At 41.7% G+C, this 24374-nt stretch overlaps 1 protein-coding gene across 1 annotated transcript in view; it reads right to left on the bottom strand.

Moving 5' to 3' along the window:
- Positions 1–482: 482 nt before the first annotated feature.
- adgrl2a (adhesion G protein-coupled receptor L2a) overlaps positions 483–24374 on the bottom strand; it is a 77374-nt gene continuing 53482 nt past the window's right edge. Inside the window, exons 8-22 of the mRNA XM_080032383.1 lie at positions 23662–23700; positions 21381–21564; positions 20521–20643; positions 19849–20054; positions 19010–19183; positions 17745–17957; positions 16710–16930; positions 15999–16065; positions 11958–12049; positions 9258–9426; positions 8914–9042; positions 8021–8117; positions 5617–5745; positions 4783–4800; positions 483–2907 (exon numbers count right to left, since the gene is read on the bottom strand). Of these exons, the coding sequence (XP_079888509.1) occupies positions 2069–2907; positions 4783–4800; positions 5617–5745; positions 8021–8117; positions 8914–9042; positions 9258–9426; positions 11958–12049; positions 15999–16065; positions 16710–16930; positions 17745–17957; positions 19010–19183; positions 19849–20054; positions 20521–20643; positions 21381–21564; positions 23662–23700 (2700 nt within the window). The 3' untranslated portion in view covers positions 483–2068. The remainder of the gene's footprint in view (positions 2908–4782; positions 4801–5616; positions 5746–8020; positions 8118–8913; positions 9043–9257; positions 9427–11957; positions 12050–15998; positions 16066–16709; positions 16931–17744; positions 17958–19009; positions 19184–19848; positions 20055–20520; positions 20644–21380; positions 21565–23661; positions 23701–24374) is intronic.

Raw genomic sequence — 24374 nt, 5'->3', positions numbered from 1 at the left:
TGCAGAGAGCTGTCACTCTGTGTCAACTGGTGTTGTATGAGGAAGCTTCGTAAATTAGCATTACCTGAGGCATAAACTGTACAATAACTTACTGTATAGACTTCAGCAGCAGCAGCAGCCATTAGAGCAAATATGTGTCACACTCCGACATATTATGTGTAATATATTTCTATAACCGCAGCCAAGTGTAACACTGACCCCTTGTTAGGTCCATGTGAGCGTTTCTACTCCCACATGGCATTAAAGCCCACATCTTTAAAGATTTCTGTACTTCCGGGCGTTTTAATGGTGCTTGGTCTAGTGTTCATTCAATAATATACTAAGTGGACAATGCTATGAACCAGTGTCATTTTTTCGAACCTTTATTAGTGTTACAACCACACAGAGGAACATGTACAATGTAATTTTTCCTACCTGAGTTTCTCATCTTTGAATCACATGGAAAGATTTGGCTTCTCTAACACATATGGTGAAATGAGCTCTCTCTAATCTGCAGCTTCCAAAGACAAAAGCAGAACAAAAAGCAAATAAATCTTCTAAAATAAACAAAATTCACAAATTCACAAAGGTGCTTGGTACTAACTTATAACCTGAGTCAAAAGGAGTATTCTGTCCATAGCAAAGTAATCAAACCAGTTTTTTTCTCAAAAAGTACCAAAAACACAAACCATTAAAAAGCAATTGGCATTTGACAAAAAAATCTCACATTTATTTTATTTGTTAAACAAGTGTTGAACTTTACATCAGTCTTAAGTGATGAGCCCCTTGGTAACATGTTTACATAGAAAACATGAACTACAGTACAGCATGTATACCAGTGCTGGAAAATATTCACACATTTCCCATTCATTTTTTGGAACGATTTCAATAAATAAAATGTTCAAACCCAGGCGGAAGAACTACATTTAGGACAGAAACTTTATTGACAAAAGTCTGTTTCATCTGCGCTTGCCCATCACTCTGCAATGGCTGTTAAAAAGGTCTAGTTCATTCAGGATTACACAAAAAAACTGTGCAATGCATACATCACTTTAACTGGGTTTGTGCATTCCCGTTCTACTAAAGTAAAGATACTTTGGCAAAATCAAATAGACATTATTTAATGGGCGAAAGCAATAGCACTGAATGAGCAAAAAACACTGTTCACAAGTGGAAAAAGTGATAATGCATCTTTGTAAATTGTCGAATCCTCCTTCTTTTCATAAGCCTTTACGTTCAAACATACTACCATGGATGAAGTGTTGGAACCATAAACACACTGTATCACATATGTGCAACTTCTACACAATAGTCTCTCAAACGTTAAATTTTGAAATTAAAAAGGTATTCTTCATATTTCCCATTTTATTTTACACTAGCAATACAACAAAATATATATTTAAGCCATTTTCCTTGACAACAGTTCAATGTACAGTTGAGAAAATATAAGGCCAGGGGCTTGATTGCTAGTGGTTATACAATCCAAACTTCATGGTGACGGAGAGAGAATTAGGGCAACCAGGACCTTATATTCCTTTTCTAACAGTATGATCAGGAACATTTTACAAACAGAGTCCACATCCTGGTCCAGGGGTGTTTTGTTTACAATAAAAAAACAGGCTTTAACAAGGATGTTGGGGCGTGTATGTACAACCTTTTTACCGGGAAATTGCTGATCTGATGTGGCCAGTATTTTTTTTTTTTTTGTCTTTTCTACATTTTCCATACCTTAAATGTTTCTCTATTATTCAACAGCAGCAGCACATTTAAATACATAGTTGGCTTGTCTCTTAAAATTGAAATTTGACTCTACATTGTATGTACAGTCTCACTGAAACGTTGCACTGCCATCACTGTGCACAAGGTCTGTCGGTAGGCAGGGAAGGTAAGAGGAGTGGTATGTTTGGGGAGAAGGAGATGGCAATGCAGCTCGGAGGTTGAGGATTTGTAAATGGCTAGTGTGTATGATGGGGCTTCTAGGCTCTCTTCAAAAATAAAAGAAACACTTCCCTTCCCTTCACTAGTGTGTCCTTCAACAGGCTAGGACTGCAAAAGGGCAGGAAGGGGTTTGGAGATGATTTAAATACATTTAAAGGCTTGTCACTAACTGCATCTGTCCTTCCCGTACATCGCCTTCAGGGATGCAGCCTTCTGCAGTAATTGGAATGATGTAACCATCACTGCCCCCTCGTCCTATCTGGTAATAGGCTTGGAGCTGGTGGCCAGCTCCTAAGTTAGGCATGCTCTTGTAGTAAACATCCTCATTTTCGCTCCTATTGGAGGGGGAAAGGTCCTCCACCACGTCGGGGCTGCTCTCGGGCAATGGAGAGTCACTCAGATTAGGCATACTAGTGTACAAGGAGTCTCTGTTTGGTGACTGCAGATTCTCATCGGGGTCGGTGGGTGTCAGCTCGCTGACAAAGGTCTCCACTCCTCCATCGGTCCTCACCTTCTTCTGGGGTGCGTAGAGAAGCGAGTGAGTCCTCTGGGGGATGAGTGGAGCCTCCAGCTCCCGCTGATGGTGCAGAGCAAGGCCCACTGTGTCTCCCACCTGCACCAGAGACGAAGGCTCGGCAACCAGAGCGTGCTCTTCACTGCTGCTGCCGCCTACCACCGTCACCTTGGGCGGAGCCCGCTCCGCGTGGTGCTGCTGGTACTGTGGGGGCTGCTGGTGGTGGGGCGGGTGATGTAAACTGTGCTGCTGCTGCTGTTGGTGGCTTTTGTTACAGGCACGCAGGTTGTTGTGTACTAGCTCAGAGATGATCATTTTCTCAAAGGCAGCATCGTCCAGACTGAGGCCGCAGTCTACTACCTGCACACTGTCGCCAAAGTCCCCATTGCGGAGTGAGTAGCTGTTATTAAAGTTACCATTTAGCGGTAGAGTATCCATTGCACTTGTATCCCTCACCACATTGTTCAGTGAGTGCCCTGGAAACAGAGAAGCACGTGAGAGGATTTTACATTAGCCAACAGCAATAACCATCAAGTAAAGGAACACAAGTTTAATGCTGTTTAGGATGCAGTTTTCTCATGGAAGACTCAAGTCAAATTAAGCCATGCCGCAAATCTGTTAGTTGAGCAAAATCCTTAACATAAATGCATGCGCTATGTGCAATGAGAAATAATTTTACTTTCTCACATATACATATGGACTTTCCCTTTTTCTTTATTTTCTATAAATGCCTTAGTATATGCAGAGCATTGTGCGTTTTAGTCTGCCACAGAAGTGACAAAACAACAAACGGATCCCAAACAACATTAAAAAAACAAAAAAAGTAATAACTATCACAACACACGGGGCAAAAGTAGATGTCCACAAGAATGAAGCCACAAACGGGCAAGCTACAACACTTTGTTTTTTTTTCTTGCAACTAATGGGTTGGATGTGCCAAGGGAAAGAAAAGGACAGAGATGGGAAAAGATGACACGGACAAAAAAGGGAAAGTCATGTATCAACATGGGACAGCCATCTTTGTTCTGACTACAAGGGGAGCCCACAAGCAGCACTCCACCATCACCACACACAGCAGGTGAAAAGACTCACTTTAGACAACTCACATCATGTCTGTCTGCTCAGGCTACCTGGTCTAAGAGCAGCTGATGTACAAAAGAAAGTAAAATGATTTTATTGTAACATGAAGAAGAATCACTCAAAAGAACAACACAACGTAAAGCAAAAAAGTTTTAACTGCAACTTAGCGAGAGCAAGGGTTCAGCAAATGAAAGAAACAAGCATTAAATAGCTTTTACATGTATTGATTAAATGCCAACGTTTCGTTTGTTTGTCTTTGCTATTTTTATTTATTTTTTGTTTCTGTTTATGTGCTGGTTATACTTTCTGTCGAATAGTGGGGCAGCTTGTGCTAACCCAAAGCTGGCAAAAGGTCAGAGCTTGCCCGCAGCCCGGCACTTGGCATCCGTCACAATGACAGTTCCCAGTGAGACCCCGGTCACTAGCAGAACAGCGCAAGAATAACACGGCCCGCTGCAGAGGTCAGACGAGTCATGTCAGGAATTTCTCAAAAGCATGGGGGTCATTGAAAACAGCAGTGAAAAAGGATAAATTTTAGTTGGGCCGTGATTAAAAGGGGAGATAAAGGAAAAATGTGCTCTGCTCAAGCTTACTTGCCTCGTGCCTAGAAAACAGGACAGAGAAGATGAAGACTAACGAGATATTTTTTACAGCAACGTTTGTCTTTGTCCATAAATAGGGGGGAGGGGGGATATGATTGTCGTAGGCATGTTCTATGTGCAGTTTTTTACATGGCCCTTTGGAAACTAGGGGGGAATTAAAGGAGCATTATGGAAAAAAAGAGAATAACGTAAAATGAAACAGCTGCTCCCGCGACATCCATGTGTTTATGACTGCTAGGGAAGGATTTAGTGTCCAGTCAGGTGTTGACTGGAAACGTGTGAGGGGAATACTACTGGACACTGAGACTGTCGAATGCCAGAGATGTTTTGGAAGAAAAAAAGAGAGAAAAAAGACAGAAAAAAACAAAAACATTTCTGCCATTAAGAAAAAGCAGCGCAAGAGAAGAGAGAGAAGCAGAGTAATGGGCGTTTGCGATAAAGCTGACAGATCCTGAAGAAAATGATTCCGAATGATCAATTTCATTTCATTTCAAATTTTGTTGTAGAATTTGGGTGGATCATTTTGTGAACCACTTGCTCACTGAGTGTGTGTTAATGGCCTAAAATAAAACCAGTGATTGTGAAAGGGGTTTTGTTTTTTTTTTTTTTTTAAAAGCATGCTGAAAAAAATTTACATTTGATAGGCAAAGTTAAGTTTTACTCCCATACTTGTCTCTCTGTAGGTCACTAGAGGGAAGCACAGGGGAAAAGCACAAAACATGACAAAAGATGCCATTTCAGTACCAAGATAGAATAGCACACATAATTGCAGCACAGTCTTTACAGTGGGGTATATGCTTAAATGCCATGTGCAATTGAGAAATATAGTTTTGAATTTGTAAAAGTTTAACTTTTCACAAAAATATATCTATACATAGACAATTGAATGCATAAGCTGCATTAGGGTAGACCTGTATTAAGTAACACAGATTTTGCGTGCAGTGTTACATAAAGGGGAAAGTGCCCTCTAATATATACAAAAGGTAACAAATCACCTGATAAAGTCAGGAGCATACATCTTAATAAGCATGCAGTTTATGCTACAGCTGTACTACAGGTCTCCACCACTGTTTACATTATCTCAAGGCAGAGAGCATGAAGTATCCCTTTCCCATCTAAATCATTATGTCCCGTTCAGAGTTTGGATAAGAGAAACATGAGAACATAGAGGGTGGATCGAGGTGAACCACAAACATGTCCGTACTGCAATAAAAAGTGTGCACGTTTTGACACACAGACACATAATGTATACAGCCCATGTCTGATGTACACACACACACAGACAGTATACACTCGAGTATTTGGGAGACAATGATTTAGAAGGAAAGGAGATACTGCAGAACTTCCTGCATTTGGTTTGGCGTGCTGCAAACTCAACTGAATAGACAGAGAGAGAAAGAGAGAGCGAGAGAGAGCGAGAGAGAGATAGAGAGAGAGAGAGAGAAAGGAGGCAAAGAGACAAGAGAAGCCTGAATGCAGGGTGAAAATATTACATATTCACACCTGGCGAGTTAAAGACTGGAGCCGTGGGGGTGTTACATACGACTGTCTCAGCCAGTAAGGTGTTATAAGGGTTGTTAGTGCCTTGTGGTCGAAGAAGAGGATTTGTTAGTAGATAATTCCCGGTCATTCCTGGAGTGGCGAGACAGAAGAGGAGCAGATAAGTTTGGCGACAGTCGGCCGACAGTGAGAGAAAAAGGTTTTGAGGAGGAAAGAAAATGAAGGACAGTTTAAGCTAGGGCTGCAACTAACAATTATTTTGATAATCGATTAATCTGTCGATTATTTTCTCGATTAATCGATTATTAATCGATTAGTGTTTTGGTCCGTAAAATGTCAGAAAATTGTGAAAAATGTTGATCAATTTTCCAAAGCCCACGTTGACGTCCTCAAATGTATTGTTATGTCCAAAACACACAGATATTTCAGTTTACTGTCATAATAGAATTAAAGAAACCAGAAAATATTCAAATTTGAGAAGCTGAAATCAGAGAATTTAGACATTTTTTATAAAAAAATTACTCGAAACGATTAATCGATTATCAAAATAGTTGGCGATTATTTTAATAATCGATTAATAATCGATTCATCGATTAATCGTTGCAGCTCTAGTTTAAGAAACGTTTTGTCTTTTGAGGCATGCGGTGTCAATCTCAGGATGTCTGTCAAATTCTGAAACGGAGGCGTTTTGTTTTATTTTGATTTTGAAGTTGAGACTGCAAAATAACCTTGGAGAAGCAACCAGGGGGGAATGCAAGGAACCAGCTACATTTACTGTATGCATGTGTCAAAAAATATTCTGCTTTTGCAGGCCTTCCTCCGTTTTGTGATCTTTGAATTTTCATCTGTTGTGTGCATATCATTCAAAAACCCATTCATTTTATAAACACATTTTTGACCCACTGAGCTCATTGTTGCATCATGCCATTGGACCTTTTCACAAGTTATAATTACCTTTTTTAATTTTATTTAATTTGATATAATTTAAAAAGAATAGCACCCTGCTTCATTGTGATCTGAGGAAAAAAGGTTTTACAGTTTGATTCCGGTCCAAATATAAAATCTCCCCAGATTACAAAGAGCAGCATCCTTGCAAGTTTGAATATCAATCTTCATCTTTATTTATAATTTACATTTGGCCATCTTCCTTTCAAACCTCAACTTCCTTTCAGTTTTACCTCACTAAGCTTGCGGTGTGTTTTAAAGGATCTGAGGTTTTTTTTTCCCACTGCCATTTATCACCTGTGTTAAATGCCATCTGTCATGTCGGGAAGTCTCCGGGGATCTTTTTAATGACAGGGAAGTGCTTCCAGGAGATAGAGCCCCTGTTTTAGTGCACTGACTCTACATGGGTAACTAGGCTTCTACGCCCCGGAGCGATCAATATCCAACCTTTACATTAACATCTCCAGGAAAAACAGTACAGTAGGAGGTAAAAAAAAATTTAAAATTTAAATAAAACTTCTACATTGTTACTGATGTATCAGCCAGTAAAAATGTGCTTCAAAGCCCCTATAGGTGTAAGGTTTTAACTTGTGGTAAGTGACAGCAAAAAAAAGAAAGAAAGAGAAAAAAGAGCTGCAGCGGCGGAGGAGAAGGTCAGAGGAGGGAGTGAAGTTAAGACTACCCTGGTGGAAACCCTCCTCTCTCCCTGGCATGCTTGGAAAGCCATTTCAGAGGCAGCAGAGAGCCTAAGCACTCCGGGGTCAGCCAGAGTTGAACATCATCTTCTCATCATCATATTTGTGCTCGAGCTAAATAATAAATTACACTTTTTTTTCTCTCCCTCCATCCCCCTGTAAAGTAACGGAGGTCACCTTATATGCCAGGCAACAAATGGCCTCTCTCTCTGCGTGTTAAGATGTCCCCTAAAATAAAATCCCTCCCTCCCTCCTTTTCCTATGTTTTTAGTTTTGTCTGTGTGTCCCCTGAGCTTTTGGTATGAACTTTTCAAGAGCCAGCACTTAAAAAAAAAAACTCCTCCTAGCTAACCTTGCCCACAATCTGAGAGAGAGTGACGTTACCGGCCAGAATGACAGCGCACACGGGTATTTGGGGACGGATTTCTGTAATCCTTTGCTGGCAGAACAGAGAGACAGACAGAGACACAGAGAGAGAGAGAGAGAGACAGAGAGAGAGAGAGAGAAGACTAAAGGCCTAAATCTTTTATTTCCCCTTTTTTATTTATACATTTTTTTTCCTTACTGCTCTGTCCTTTTTTCTTTTCTTTTTTGTCTTTACAAAGCTGAAGGCATTTATATTTATTACGAGCGCCAGAGAGGGATCGTCTATGGCTGTGTGTGTGTGTGAGAGATCATTGGAACACGGAGGAAGGTATTTTTAGCCAGATGATGAAATGTGTGCATAGGTGTGTGTGCATGTGGAGAGAAATGAGGTGTGAACTGACCTTGGTTAAGGGTGGAGGTGCTGTTGATGTCACCTGAGATAAAGGAGGACTCAGATTGCTTTCTTACGGTGTCATTCCACATTCTCCTGATACGACTCTGTCAGGTCAACAAGGGACAGTCATTAGGACTTTAAACAAGCCCGCTCACCTTTCATATCCAGTCTCATTAATTCTCTTGTGTGTACATATACTACTGCTGACTTTATCACTGGTCTGCAGTGAGGCAAAGGCAGTACACATGCCCACTTTTTCCTCTTGCATGTGTCTTTCAAAAGACATCAACTTTTTTTCTTTTGAACCACTTCAGCTCCTGCCACGAGGACCAGTGATGGAGGCCGGAGGTTTAAGTGCGATGGGGATGTTTCTCTAGAAGCACAGTACATCTGGAGGGTGGAGGGGGGTTTGTCTATTAAGGCCTATTAGACTTTAATAGGAACGGGATAAAAGCAAAGTTGTTCTTCTTTTTTTTGTGTTGGCAATGTTGGCTTTCCCCATAGTAAAATGTGCTTGCGATGCTTTTTAAGAAGGTGCAGCACTATTTCCCATGCACATGACGTTAGTGAGAAAAAAAGATAAAAGCAAGTGCTAAAGGGGGGGCAGAACAGAAGAGAGGCACTCATGCAGTACAGCAGATGCTGCTTGTAAAACTTGTGGCATAATACATAGTACAATCGTGTCTCTTGATCTACCCAAGGAGCTAAAATGCATGATGTACCAATTCTTTGGCGTAGTTCTTACACGCTGAAGCTACATTATCATGATCAAATGTTTTAACTCTGGGGGCTTCATAACAATGTAAATTAGCTCTATGATGTGTGTGTGTTGTGTACAGACAGGAAACACTGTGTTTTCCCTGGCGAGTCTTTTGACTGTATTGAAGCAGCTGCTCTAACCTGTGTACCGGACGAGTAGCGTGCGCTGGTCCGTGTGGCTGAAGTCTTGGCAGAGCCGTGCGAGCTCTCCGTCGGCAGCCCTCCGCAGCAGTACGTGTGGCGGAAGCACTTGCTGTACTCTTTGCGAACCTGCGTGAGTAAACAGCACCCATTGTTTAACTTTACATATGACTCAGCAGGCGCTTGTTTGTTCTTCATATCAGCATGCGGCGGGCGGCCCTCGGTCAATTCTTCATGCCGCCGCGCATAGGCCCGCCCCGCCTGTTTGAAATCCGGGGAAGCGTTTCACCTTGAAAGGAAGGGCTGAGAAGAAAATCACAGTCTTGTGGCGGAGAAAAACTTACTTTTTTCTGGAGCAGGCAGTGAAAGATGAAAATAAACATTCCCTGGAAGGTGTTGAATATGGTGAATAGGTACGCCATGACGATGGAGGCTTCGCTGATGAAGAAGAGGCCGAAGGACCACGTGAGGCCCAGCAGACACAGCAGAGCGAAGGCGCCCATGACCCAAGACCTGAAGGGGCGAAACAGAAAGACAAAACAAAAGACAAGGACGAATCCAGCATGAGAGGCATACAGTGGCATTTGCAATCACCATCATTACTATTGGAAAAGAAAGGAAAGAAAGGCTGTAAAACCATAAAATGACAAATGACACCTATGCCATCCTCACAACCCCTTTTTCTCCTCAGTCCCCGCTCTTCCATCCACACACTCTCTTAACCCAAACTGGAATGCAGTCCCTGTCGTCAAGAAGAAAAGGGGAACTACCTTGATCTGTTTTTTCTGTCAAATAATGTTTTCAATGTGGCAACATATAGTACAGCATAATCAGAGAGCACACCGTGTCTAAAAAGAAACCTAAAAGAAAACTATCATATGCTAAATGTCAATCTAGTGAGTGTGCTATCAGAAGAACTTGAGAACTGGGCAGATTTTGAAGGAGTTCAAGAAAGAAAAGAAGAAAAGAAGAAGGAGATTCTCCGCCTGGTGTGTGAAGGTCCTGTGGAGCCTTCAGACACCGGCAGCGGTCACTGTTCAGCGCTTAAACACACAACAACAACAAACAAACAAACAAACAACAACACTGGATTTTTCAAGATGATGGACGTGGTGGTGAGAGTGGGACAGTCACACAAAGACAGCGGATGGGTGGCTTTGAAGCTGCAGTCAGGGAGAGAGGACGGGCGGTGAATGAAAGAAAAAAGAAAAGAAAGAATAAAGGAGAGAAAGGGAGAACAAACTACAAGCTGAAGAGGAGGCTTCTGGGTAACATGTCCTTACTTGATAAACCGTTTATTATCTTCATAGCTAGAGAGCATGATAAGCAGGAAGAGAGAAACAAAAATTAGATCAGGGCGCAGAACAGCGGGGGGGGGGGGAGGGGTTAGTCGGCATTGGAGTGAATGTTTTTTTCAACTTTGATTCAAGGGAAATCACGAGGGAGGCAGTGAAAATTAAGGATCTCACAATGGACTGAGGGTTTTATGTGTTGCTGTTGATGATTCAATTAGAACAAATTCTTAGTGTGAAGTATTTGGTTCGGAGCACATTGTCTGTGTTGCATTGATGTGTGGGTGGTGTTGTGTCGTGTGGGTAAAAATTGTCTGAGGTGAATTAGTAAAAGCTTACCCAGGCAAATCGGTATTATAGTAGCCGTCACAAACGCGATAAGTACTGGTGTGGATCGCAGGACAGTGAGGGGAGAGGAATGATAGCAGAGGAGAAAGGAGAGGGTGTGCGTTAACTTTGCTGTAACATGCATCATGCAATGACACCACGGTCCTAAACTGAGCCAAACTTTGGCACGCACACACACACACACACACACACACACACAAACACAAAAAACACAAGGAAACAGCTGTTACATAGATAATAGACAATGTATTTCTGCAGTGTCAACAACCTGAAGAAAAATATTTTCTAACATCCAAACACAATTGCACACAAACCTGAGTGCCACCATGTTGGGTAAAATGTGTGCTGTTGTGGTTTCCTTGATAAGTGCATAGAGGCTATCTCAAATAAACCAAGAACTCTTAATAAGCCCCTTTTCTCCCTGATTGCAGTGTCACCACAGTGCTGTAATGTGTGCACACTTTCATTAAGAAAACATGAAGAAAAAATTAAAAACACTGGATAAAAATAGCAACTCCGCTGGTCCTGCTCAGAATTGTGGAAGTCGAAATAAGTGGCTAACGTGGCTATGCTACTGAAAATGAACAGAGCCATATGTGCCCACATGAAACAGGCCCTGAAAATCAGCCTACAGTAAACAGCAATAAATACTGTATCCTTAAAAGTGCAAAAAAAAAATAAAAATAAAACAGATCAATTAGTGATTCAGAAAAACATTGCTGTTCTTCCCAAAGCAAAGCATGTCATAAATCTTGGGTTGAATGCTGAGACCTATAAGGGGGTGGGGTTGCGGCGGTCGTGTATGGTAAGGGATTTTTTTCATTTTTTTCCTGGGATTAGACGTTTGGATAAAAAAAAAAAGGCTTTTGACATGTTCCAGTGGCAAACACACATGGAAGCTGTTACACTGTTACCCCTCCCTAGCAGAGCAAACAGTGCATAACTTTCAGTCTCCGAGCGATGCGTGTCAAGCCAGTGCAATCCTGCGGCCAGTGGCTCGGGGCGAAACAACAAAAGGGACGTAAAAAAGACGACCTCGCAATGTCTGCGTAGTCAACGCGACAGCTCAGTCATGTGCCAATAGAGGGAAATAATGAATTCCTCTGGTAAATGTTCCATCTCATATCTGGATACTTTCAAAAACTAACCGAAAAAAGAAAAAGAAAAACAACAACCACGACATGAAATATATTAATTTAATCTAATGTTGCTTGCTAGTCCAGTTTTATTTTAGGTGGGGGAGGTAATGCATTTTCCCATGAAACATAACGTTAAAAAAAAAAGTAAAAATCATTACCTCAAGAGTAAAATAGCCTTAGTTTTCCTGGGGGTAGTGGTAGAATAGCAGCAGTTTAATAAGCAGGAGGATGTGTGGGTTCAGTGTGTACGAATCCCTTTACTTACTTTATATTCTCCAGTCGACTGGAGTCTGGTTTGAGGGTGGTAGAATGCTTCACCATTTTGTACATTGTGATGACCAGGAAGATGAGATTGAGCTGTCAAAGCAGAGTAATGGCAGTGTTAATACATGGAGATGTATGACCTGAGATATAGCAGACAGAGAGAGAGAGAGAGGAAAAAAAAAATGTATTTGTCTATAAGTATTAAAAGAGGAGGGCCTTCAAATCTCTGCGTGTCCACAGATTTATCCAATAAACATCTATCGTTGCAGCCGGAATCAGACAGACAGACTGGCGCCAAATTTAGTGTCATTCTATATCAATAAGAGCAAGGAAACGCATTAAAATCCATTACAATAAAAAAGAAAAAAAAAGGAAAAAAGAAAGAATCAGGTCACACAGCAGTAGCAGCCTGGCGTAGTCTGAAAGGAATGAAAATCAGCAGGAGAAATAAGAGACCGTCATGTTGTGCAAAAACAACTGCATATCCTTTTATGCACATAGTGAAATATTATAAAGGTATAACCAGCTACAAAAGGCTTGAGGGAACATGGTACGTTTTGTTCGATTCTAGTGTGTGGACAGATGAAAAGAGAGAGAGAGAGAAAGCGGCAGAAGGAGAGAGAGTTGGTATTTTTTTTCTTTAATGTATTAAATCTTAAGGGAGCCAGTGGCACGTATCAGGTTGATACAAGGATACTATGTGCCATGTTCCCGAGCGCATTTATTCCGTGCCTTAAAAATCAATACCATGATTTAGAGACAGTATGACTGGATGGGCCAGCGAGGAGCCGCTGCAAATAATTTACTTCAAAAACATTTATTCTGGGGCAAACTAGGCCCTGACACAGCATGTACATGCACTCACAGCAGAGCAACCAGGCTGTGTTTGTTTATACATGCCTGCAAGCCAGGCATGTATAAATAATGTCAAGGAATATCTAAGAAAGAAATTGAAATGTGTCTCCAATAGTACATCAATCAAACATATAGATAAAAACACACAACAAAATACAGCAAATAAATGTAAGCTACTGCACATATCAGTGCATATATGTGTGTAAAAATAAATAAAAATAGGTTAGAGGACAATGGAGACAATGGAGCATGAAGGCCTGCAATAAATGATGACCTTTGTGAGCTGGACTCACAGACCTCGGCCATTCACTCTTGAACAAAAATTCTCCGCGTTATGTTGCCCACTGCTATCAAAAGACTGCCTGTGATCAATACATCACCGCTCCACATGCAATCAACTCACGGAGCCGTGCACAATAACCCAGGCAGTAAAAGAGAGGGACGACTGCGAGAAAGAAAAAAAAAAGAAAAAAAAAACCTGAATCTCGAACCTTCTTTTATATCACAGACGGCACTGAAACCATGTTTTGTTTCGCAGCTATCAGCCATTATTATTTCCATCAGTCGCCCGCATGAGTCAGACAGTGGGAGGAGGAGGGTGGTGTTGTGGGGGAGGGGGGCTTTTGAAAAAAAAAAGCCTTTCACAGCCTGGAGTGGTGACATGGATCCAATGAGACAGAGGAGAGGGACACAGTACTTTTAAAGCATCCCAGCCGCACAGCACATGTTCCCATCCCCACCAACATGCTCTCGCAGCCCTTCCTTAGGGGGATCCCCCTCTTTTGCTGCCTCGCCTTCCATCCCTCACTCTGTCTCCCTGTCTCTGAATCATCACTGCAAGCCATGCAGAAGCACCACCGCCACACTGGGACTGAGGAGGAGAAAGCTTTTTTTTCTGAAGTGGACGGCTGTGTGTGTGTGTGTGTGTGTGTGTGTGTGTGTGTGTGTGTGTGTGTGTGTGTGTGTGTGTGTGTGTACATACACTGAACTCCGAATGAACTGCTGCCGATGAAATATTAAAAGGTGCAAGATGGAGCCGTTCAGATGAGAAGAAGTGCTTGCGACGTGTCATGATCCGAGAGGCCTTGGGTTGAAGCCATCTCAAGCATACTAATGGCTGCCCCCACCACTCATTACTTCCATGTTCCCCTTCCATGGAGCTAATATAACCCCCTGTGCCCAGAGACAGGGCAACAGGCCTGCCTAAGAAAAGGGATCTAAATGCCTTCCACCAGCTTTTCTTGTTTGCAGGCGGTAGTTTAGGGCCTGATGGCGGCCAGCAGCAAAAGTCAAAACAAAAACAAACAAACAGGAAAAGCAAGAACAGAGGGGAAATAAAGGAAAGGATTAAAAAAAAGCATGGCCACCCCAGGTTAAAACTAATGTTACTTGGCATGCACATGGCGCCGGGTGGTGGTGGTGGTTGGGGGGCATCTGCACATGAGCCAGAGCAGAAATGCTTTTCTCTCCCATTTTTCTTGTAGGTGTGTTTTTTCTCTCCTCCTTTCCCTCTCCCCCCTCATTGACAAGGACAAAGCCAATTTGTAGAGAAACCAGGGTCACGGGAGGTGTCGACAAACCTTGCGCGTGCCCTCTCCCCTGAGATACCCTTTTTTCCACAGCACTTTGTCTTTTTGAGTCAATTGTTGCAAAGGAATCATAGTTACAGCGTGCGATGCCTGAGCCTCATTCCTGTCCCACATTAAGCTCTGCTACAATACATTAGCTTCTCACGGGGTCATGATTCTATCTCTCCGGTCATCACCGTCGGGGATCCTGATCACCATTTCCACTGCAGACGCATTTTTCATGCAAATCATAACAGAGAGGGAGCACACACCATTGGAAAACAATGAGGGCCCACTTTAGGGAAAAGGAAACATATTCCTGTGTGGCTGACAGAGCGTTCACTGAGACAGGGAGAAATCTTATGTTTGCTTTAATACAATGTTAGCTGCCCCCCCCCCTCCCTCTTAAGAAAGAAAAAAACAAAGATGGCATTTCACCAGTTATACACACAATACTTTTGTGACTACTTCTTCTTCCATTTTTTAAATGCTACATGGGGCGGCAATGTTTCTCTTTGAGCAAAACTGTGAAATGCAGTCCAGCCGGGCAGATTTGTCTTTTATTTATTCTGTTATACCATACAGGCAAAAACGCTGTACTACAGTATGTCTTTGCTTTGAAAGGTCCTGGCTGGCTGCGGGCTGGTGTGCATTGACTCGCTGGAATTTGACATGGGTGCCCCCTTTTTTCCCAGTATATTTTCGGTGTGGGTTGGATGTTCAACAGAGGTCACTGCATGTGTGGATACAGTAGCGACCATTATGCTGGATAATGAACACAGTGCTGAACAAATACCACCAGACAAGTTTGCAGAGCTTCCTGGTCCCTTGGTGGCGCACACGAGGGCAAGGCAATAGTGTGGTGGGCTGAGAACAAACTGTATATCGGAGGAATACCACCTGCTATTTCTTTTCCTTTCTTTTCCCTTCTTTTCTTTTTTTCTCTCTCGAGCAGGGCGGGAAGACTCCCTAAGGTCTCGTTCTTCTGAGCCTCTCTGATGGAGCGGGAGATAATAATGTCATGACCAGTAAATAATTGCATGCCTCTATGGGACATATGTCATCATGATATGCTATACGTCCTTCACCCTGACGGACCTTGACCAAACAGAGAGGTGCCTTTGCTTTTCCCCTTCGTCTCCCCAATGCTGTCACATGCTATTTACTAAAGGCAGACAAACACAAAGGAAGGCTGACGCAGAGGGAGGAATAAAAAAAAAGGAGCAGTAAAAAAATTTAACACTGCTGTCGTACAGTATGTGTGCACACCTTGAGGCCATTATTTAATCCTTAATCATAAAAAAGTGTAACTTGAAAGCCATTAGGCGATGTCTGTAATGTGAGCCTTCATGGGTGTTGGGTAAAGTACACTATCAAATCCCGATCCTTGTCAGGTGGCGAGAGGCAGCGAGCAAAGTGTTGGGTGCCTCAGAAAATCTGTCTTTGGTGCAAAATTAACCTGTCATCACCAAGAAAAAACAAAAAAAAAATCTGACTTTTCCTTCGTCTCAACCACCTCACTTCCTTTATCTCTCTCCTTCATCTCTTTCATCTCTCCCGCTCACTCGCTTCCTCACTCTGTCAGTGTGAGCATTTGGAGAAAAATAGAAACAGCTTACCATGATGATAAAGGTGACAGGTCCTATAAAACTCCATATGAAATGATTGTCCACACTTAGCCAGCACCTGTGACAAAAAAATGCACATTTCAGCTCGAGGGCAGCACGCATGACAAATAACATACAAAAAAAATACTGTTGACAAATATTAATGTCAAGAAATTAATTGTAGTTTCACTGGGGCTCGCAACATTGAGTGTGTAATTCGGGGTCAAAATGAAAACCTGGAGTGCTTTCAAAAACGCTCCTTTCCCGAGACTGAACATTAATACAGCTGTACAAAAGAGAGTAAAGACTCCAGATAGCCCCTTCCTGATAGCTTGGTCTTAGATGAGATGTGGCCATTAATCTACGTAAAAGGCTTCGTCAGCACAGGGGTCTTCTCTTTAAAGAGAGCATTTACAAAACAAGAGGTCACAGGAGGGTCTTTAGGCAGAAAGGCATTAGTGTAGCCTCCTGAAACCACAGTGTTGAGTCTGTCAGCCACTTTCAAATGACATGAAAAATTTAACAGCTGTCTGAACATGGGATGCACGTAAGGCGCTGGGCAGAAATGATGGGTAGTTTTTTTAATTTGAAAAAAATATTTTTTGTTTTTCTAAAGCTGCCACATCCAGACACAGCAGGTTAAAGCCCACAATGCGGTATAACAATCCAGCGGGGGCCTGCTCTTCATGCCCATGAGGATTGGTTCAGAAGAGCTGCACTTACGCTTTCCTGGTCCCGTAGCTGCTGTAGTCGATGGCTGCGGAGACGCCCACCACGATGGCAGGGAAGAGGTAACCGGAAACGTAGTAATATTTCCTCCGAGAGTATTCGCTCTCAAAGACCTCCACCAGCATGAGGTACAGCTGGACCCCCTCCAGACACATCCAGGAGAAGGAAGCCAGGAAAAAGAAGTGGAGGATCCCCGCAATGATGGCACATCCAATCTGTGTCCGAAACAAACAAAAAATGTTTTGCTTTACAATATAAATCAGAGTTTGTATAAACTATTATAGTACATATTGCTATGAGGAACTTCTAAATCTTTCAGTTTTTTTTCCTCAGATGATCATAAATGACATGTAACAGCAAATGAGACCATCAGGTCAAATAATTCTATTTTTTATATCGTTTTTCTCAATGCCATTGTCATGGGTACGTTCACACAGGAACAACAGCTGGCGTAGTAAAAACACTACCGCTTGTGTCCACAGGGGGTGCACAAACTAACACTAATTGAAAGTTCCTCAGAGCACCTTTAAAGAGAGTATGTATATATATTTTTTTTTAAGATTCATTTTGGGTGAAATACATTTTTCAAACATGACAAAGGGTATCCACAACCCTTTCATTAAGGACAATTGTATATCACACACGCCCATCTTTTATGAAAATCCACTGGAAAGAAGACATTCGGCCCTCCAATTCAGTGGAACACAGATCAGTGAAAGTGATAGAAGGAAAATATAGGTTAAAACAAAAGAACACAGCCACGGCAACTGTGTGTCCCTAAGTGGAAAAAAAAAACCTGTCAAGTGGAAGGCATGGCCCCCCTGAGTAATTCTATATTAATGGCGACGTCCCACTCTGTGTCATGTCAGGGCAACAAGCAGAGGACAACAATGCTTAAAAACTCATCCATCCATTTCTCTCTGAGAGGCTCTTTTTGTTTGGTTCGGGGGTGAGGGGAGGGGGAGATAAAGTGAGAGGGAATTACTCAAAAGCAAAATCGATAGGGGTTGCAATCGTTGCGGGGCTTACCCTGAGTTCCGTCATATCGATACCAATTAGGAATATTAACTCTGCGATGAAGAGATTGATGCACAGGTTCTTGTGGATGGTGTTGCGGTCGCTCTGCAAGCCCCGGAAGAAGCAGAAGGTGAAGATGCTGAAGGCCAGGCAGACCAGGGACACCACCATCCCAACGCGAGTGATGATAGTCAGGAGCAGCTCGTGCGGCACTTTGTCGTTATACTGGAAGCAATAGGAAAAAAAGAAAGAAAAAAAAGTCCAAACGTGTGTAAAAAAGTTAAGAACGCTAACATACAGTACTTTCAGCTCTGTGATAAATGTTTGAGGCGTTTTCTTTTCAGATCCTGTGACCTTATTAGAAGCAGTACATTGCATTTATATATTATATTAAATAAGAGAACAATAACAGCGGTTTAACAATATATATCTACAGCTCTGGGAAAAAATTAAGAGACCAGTCTGGATTTTTTCTCAAATCTTCATTTCTACATTACTTAATGGATATGCTCTTAATGACGATTTTTTTAATAGGGAATTTGGTAGAAATGTTGGCAGCCGTTTACTGTATAGAATAACACCAAAATGTTCATTTTACTCAAACATATGCCTATAAACAGTAACACATGTGACAATGAACATTTGGAGTGCTCTCTTAATTTTTTCCAGAGCGGTATATATAGAAATACATTACAGATAACTTAAAAAACAAGAAGGAATATTATCTTATACAGGATTGCATTTTTTTTTATTTTGACTGAATAAAAGGAAAAAATCATTCCTCTGAACTGGTCACAACTTGTTTTTATACTGAGGCCATTAGCTGTGCTGCAGGATCACACGTAGCTTCATTTAAGGGAAAAGTCAAATGTTTTGGGATCGAGTGAACTAGAAAAAAATTTACATTCTTTCTTGAAAGTCTTTACATTTTGATTAAGCGTGGACACCATCAATTGAGATCTCCATAGGGCTTTTTTTCGTAATGAAAGGGTTTGTGAGGATCTTTGTCATTTTTTAGGAAATGGCTCTAGTTCGCTGAGGTGGAGAATTTGTGCGTCAAATGTAGTTTGTACAAAAAGAAACAGCCAAGTGACTGCAAAACAAACTACAACAAGTGTTTTGCTCTGAACCTCACAGTAGAAAGAAAACTGTAAACTTACAAGGTTAACATTTAAACCTAGCTTAAAGAAAAAGCTTTGGGTTTGCTTTTGAAATAGTAAAGAAAAGAGAAGAGCGAGTAAATGGTGGATATTAAAGAAAAGATGGACGGGACATACCGAGATTTCTCTGTGCGCCATGAGGATGGCAAAGTTGGTGAGGTGGCTGCAGGAGCAGGTGGTGTGCGTTTTATTGGAGTCCAGCAGTCTGCAGCCTTGGGTGGACCAGTAGCCCATCATACTCCTCTCAGAGTAATTCCAGAAGGAGCAATTGGAGTTGAAGTAGTGCTCCATCTGCAGATAACAAGAGATATGGTTAAGTGTCCAAATAATTGACTGCCTGCAATTGAAGTACATGTAGAACACCGAGGCCATTTACCCCCTACTCATACAGAGTATTTTTCCTACACTGATATGGATGAGGATTTCTCACTTCACAGCTCTCACGAAAGCAATTCATACGTTGTATCTCATTTTGCACACACTTGCCAAATCAACCGAAGCCATAGTTGGGTTATTCGAGGCCCCCCTAATAACGGAGAGGCATAATTGTTCAACGGCATTTCTTTTGGAATTGCACAATTTCTCTGATAACTAATGGAGTCACGCATGGCCCTCTGGGAAACTCTAGTGACAACTTTAGAAAGACGAAAGATAATTGGCGCTCCAGTAATTTCATCCTAGATTGTACGGCTAATCTAGGAGTTAATTTCCCCCCACTATAAAAGAGAATGGGTATCATTTATATCCCAATGTTGATTAAAGAATTAGTTTTCATTAAGAATTCACTTAGGTTCTAAAGACTCCTTTAATTTGATGTTCAATGACTTAAATAAACTGCCGACTGACCTAGCCAAGACATTTACAATTGAAATGGCAGATCTCTGTCTACTGCGGATGTTCCCTGCCCGGTGGTTTCTAATATGACCCTGTCCATTCACTTCAGCAGGCCCACTTACATCTATGTGCTCCAGGGTAAAAATCACCGGGTCGTTAATGAACACGCGACTGGACTCTTTGTTGATTGACGCCGCGATGATGTCAGAGTTGACGGCCACTGACACGTTGCGGCCGTAAGCCTCGTTCTCCATCTTGATGCTGGCGTTTTCTGCGCTGAGGAACTGGCCCAGGTTTTTGTAGAGCACAAACACCAGCTTGGCAACTCCTGTCCAGTGAAAATACAATCAGCGCATGAGACAGAGACATCTTCCAGGAGAATTTAAGACAATTTATGAAGAAGAAGAAAAAAACGGCGGTGACAAAATATGTAAAAATAAAAAATATATAGAAAGACTCTTTATTTCAATGAAATTCAATTAAAAAAAAATCCTCTCAACAAATGAACAGCAAGTCTGAGAAGGAAGATGAGTTAGAGATAGAAGACAAAGCTTTCTAAAAAAGTGGCCCCGTTTATCAGTGAAAAACACAAAGCTCTGGGTTTTTGAGATATACGCCTTGCTTTTGTGCTCCAGCACATTGAACACACAGACTGACTCCTCGCCTTCTCACATAAAAAAAATAAATAAATAAATGGAATGTATGCAAAAGACAATGACAAAATCCTACATTTACCACTTTCTTGCACATTGAGCAAGCACTTTCAATTTGTGTGTTTAAAACGGGGCGCTTACCATTGCGACTGTTGAGCTTGACAGTGTTGGCCGACAGCTGGATTGAGATACCTCCCTTGCTGGATTGTGGAAATTTAAAATCCTGGACCTGGCCATCCGTGCTGAGCACATACACATCCAGGACTGCCAGATGCAAGGAGTCAGCGGACGGGTTGGAGAAGAAAGACAAGAAGGAAAAGGAGAATGAGACAATAGCCAGTTCAGGCTCTATGAATTGGACCTATAGCAAGGGCATAGGAACTAAAATGTGGAATATATGATGCCTGACATTTTCTACACACGCTTAAGTGTTTGCATTGAAGACCCAAAACACTAAATCTCTATGACAGCGGGCTACACAATAAAAAAACATAAATCACAGACTTATTAATTTCATCCAAGCGAGACTACTTACTAATATGAATAAAACAAAAGGCTTCCTTATAAGGTCTAACAGCAGAAGAACATGAGAGAAGGAGAAAGCGGCTGTGGATAAACAATGTACTTTTTCTGAGTTGGCAGCAGGCTAATGTTCACATAAATGTATAGAGTTACAAGGTCTAGACGCACACATTTATAAACTTAAGCGTGCGCAATCAGAGAATCCAGTCTATTTAATTGTCTGAGATTCATCACTTTGTCAGTAAGCAACTCGTTAAACCTAATATGCGTTGTTTTTTTCTGTTCCCTCGAAGTTTTAAACGCTTATTATGAAAATAAAGTTTTTTTTTTCATGTGGCGGGCTTTGTTTTTTCTATCACAAGAGTTCCCCCACTCAACAAATAGGAGGGGAATCAAATTAACTGAAAACCCACATCAACTGAGAAACACTCGTCGTTTTGCTTCTAACGCAAAAAACAACAACAACAACTTTCTCTTACTTATGTTGTCTGCGGGAACTTTGACGATGGCAGGCTCCATGAGGTTGTCCGCGAGCACGAAGGCCCCTTCCTCCAAAGTGTCCAGTAACATGGTGGCTGCGTGCGTCTGCTCCGTGCTGTTCATGTCGTGCCAGGACTTCAAGGCCTCCGGACGCAGAAGGTTATCTACCGTGTCCACTATGGCCTGTGTCAAACCAAACGCACACAAAGAAAGAAAGAAAGAAAGAAAGAAAGAAAGAAAGAAAGAAAGAAAGAAAGAAAGAAAGAAAGAAAGAAAGAAAGAAAGAAAGAAAAACAACATTCTTGAGTAGGTCAGGAATAAAAAAATAAAATGGTTCGCAAGCATGAGCAGTGACATGCAGACAGTGGAATGACATGTATAAAATGATGTGCTGAAGCATGGGCAGCATCAGCAGGGATTCAAAATTAACGTGAGAGAGGGAGGGGGGGACAAGGAGATTTCTTTGATATATATGACAGGCTCAATTATTTTAAGAGATTTAAGAGAGTTAGAAAGACATATTTTGTGCAATTTTATTGATCATAAAAGGGGAACTGCTGAGGCAAGGGTATGAATGGTGCTGATTCAGTTTCATTTTCATGACATTGCGTCAGGGTGGACACTTATGGTCAAAGTGCATGAGCGCGTATCGGCTCTGTCCGATAGCAGGATATTAAAGTGTGGCGTGATGGAAGCCAAGGTAGAAAAAAGCTTTCCGTAATTAAAATCCTCTAAATGCAAATTTCAGCGTTCAGCATGACGGGAACTTTCTTCAACTGTTTAACCTGCATCCAACTTGTCAAATACAGTGGAGTACAATAAGACATTATTCAAGTCACTCGGCAAAAAACAAACATGGTCATTTTAAACTGAACTGTATGCTTCTTGCAAACATTTTCTTTGCCTCCCTTTTTCTACCACCTGAACAGCTGGGGGGAGGGGCGGGGGGGTCAGACAGCGGATAAATTGGGCGTAGGATCCAGACGGCGATGGCTTTTTTCATCAGGAAATTATCGAATCAATGCGTCTAATCAGGTAATCAATGCTGGCGACGGCTGGTGGAGAGGGTGTGGGGGGGCGCAGCCATAGTGATGTTGCGTCAAGTATGGCAGATGTCAGATACTGCCGACTCAACGATCTAGGTCCCTCGACCCTTTCTTGGCTTTCATTAGCCAAATAAATGCAGTCGCATATGGACACAACCTCTCTAACACTGTCACTACCTCTGACTTCAAATCGAAATGTTGTGACATTACAAAAAAAACAAAGTGATGTCACTTTTTTTAACTAAAAGGTGGTGTGGCTATATCTATGCATTGTTTTCCCCCTCGTCCCTACTCTTTTTTATTTTTACGAGATAGCGGCAGTTGACTGGCTAATTAGCTCGATCCATTTTAATACCTCCCGAAGGAGAGATGTGGATTGGGGAGGGGGAGAGGGGTGACTTTGGTGGCAGGTTGAGGACACTGATCTCCCTAATGGTTGAGGGATATATATGGACAAAATACTGAACCCAACATCCCATAGCATTCGAGGAAAAAATGGGGGAAAAAATGCTTTGACCCGGCTGACCCTATTAACCAAATAGAGCTGAAGATTTGCACCTTTAATTTATAAATCAAATGACTTCCATGACCTCAAACCCATGTCCTTGTAAAACAAGAGACATGATTTTTTACTTAACATGCGGTGAAAGGTTAGGTGATGGTCCTTGGAAAAAAGGTTGGAATAAATCAAGTGAACCGTGTTTGATGCAATATTTAGGAGCATTTTTATATATCGAAAGGGAGCTCTCATATAACAGAGGGAAAATTGCAACAAAGCAGCAAATTCTTCAGCAAATGAATAGTGAGAGGGATGTAAGCAATGGGTGCACTTTTGAATTGGGGTGTTATGCATCCAGACGTGCAATCTCAAACACTAACAGTAAACGTACAGTGGGCGGAAAAACAGAATGAAAAACAGAATACACCACCGCTACCAACGCATAGAGGTAAAAAACAAAAAAAACACAGAGAGCACATACACTTCCAAGAAAAGAAGCCACCTCAGTAATTGGAGATGATTTCTCTTTGATTTAGAAAGCACTTTGGCCACAATTGTGTCTGTGTGTAAGGCAATTACTCAACAAATAAAAAAGCAGGAAACGGGGGGAGGAGGGAGGGAGTACATGACAGAGCAGAGGGTACATGCTGCTGAACTTGGGGCGTATAAACAGTAGCATAGGAATAGAGGAGGGTGTGGCAGCAGGCAGAGTGGACAGAGCCAGTGCTCCAGTACCTTCATGTATGCCCTGCATGTCCTTTCTCGTTTTTGAAGCTTTTTTATTAGAAAAGAAAAAAAAAGAACAGATAAAAAATAGAGACACATACGTTGCACAAGTTCATTCGCTTGACTAAAGGCTCACTAGAAACAATGCCCTGACTGTGTGCTCAATATACAAACTGTCTGCTACTACTGACCTGTTTACTGGAGGTCAAAGACAAATGATCATTCTATGACATGCGCTATTTTCCCCTCAAAGCCTCATAGAGGTATCATGCTTGACAGAGCCAAATTAAACCACTAATGTACAAATTCTGAAGAATGAATGTAGTCCTCTGCTACGTGTCAAGAGTTGGAAAACAAACAAACAGCTTTTTAATGTTTTTTTCTCTGTCTCTCAGCTTTCCTGAACTTGAAAAGAAAACAATGAAACAACAGCTACTGCTGTACATATTTCTGTATTATTTAAGGCGGCCTGTATTCACTTTTGCGTTTTGTCATTCAAAAGTGTTAACTTGTCAGTGGAGAGTGCTGCAGAAAGAGAGAACTGGTGAATATGTGTTGTTGTATTGAAGGTGCAGTCAACCATCCTGGAGTACGCTTGTTGTCAAAATAGTTTTTTGTCAATTTAAAAATATTTTTCCCACAAAAAAAATCCAGTGTTAATACATAGCCTGAGCTCTGTAAATGGGCATGTTGCTCACTACGGTGGGCACCCTTTGTTTACA

Source organism: Ammodytes marinus, assembly GCF_949987685.1.
Source record: "Ammodytes marinus genome assembly, chromosome: 8".
Lineage (NCBI taxonomy): Eukaryota > Metazoa > Chordata > Actinopteri > Uranoscopiformes > Ammodytidae > Ammodytes > Ammodytes marinus.
Note: the sequence above shows the minus strand (reverse complement) of the source record. Positions and strands in the feature narration are given on the sequence as shown.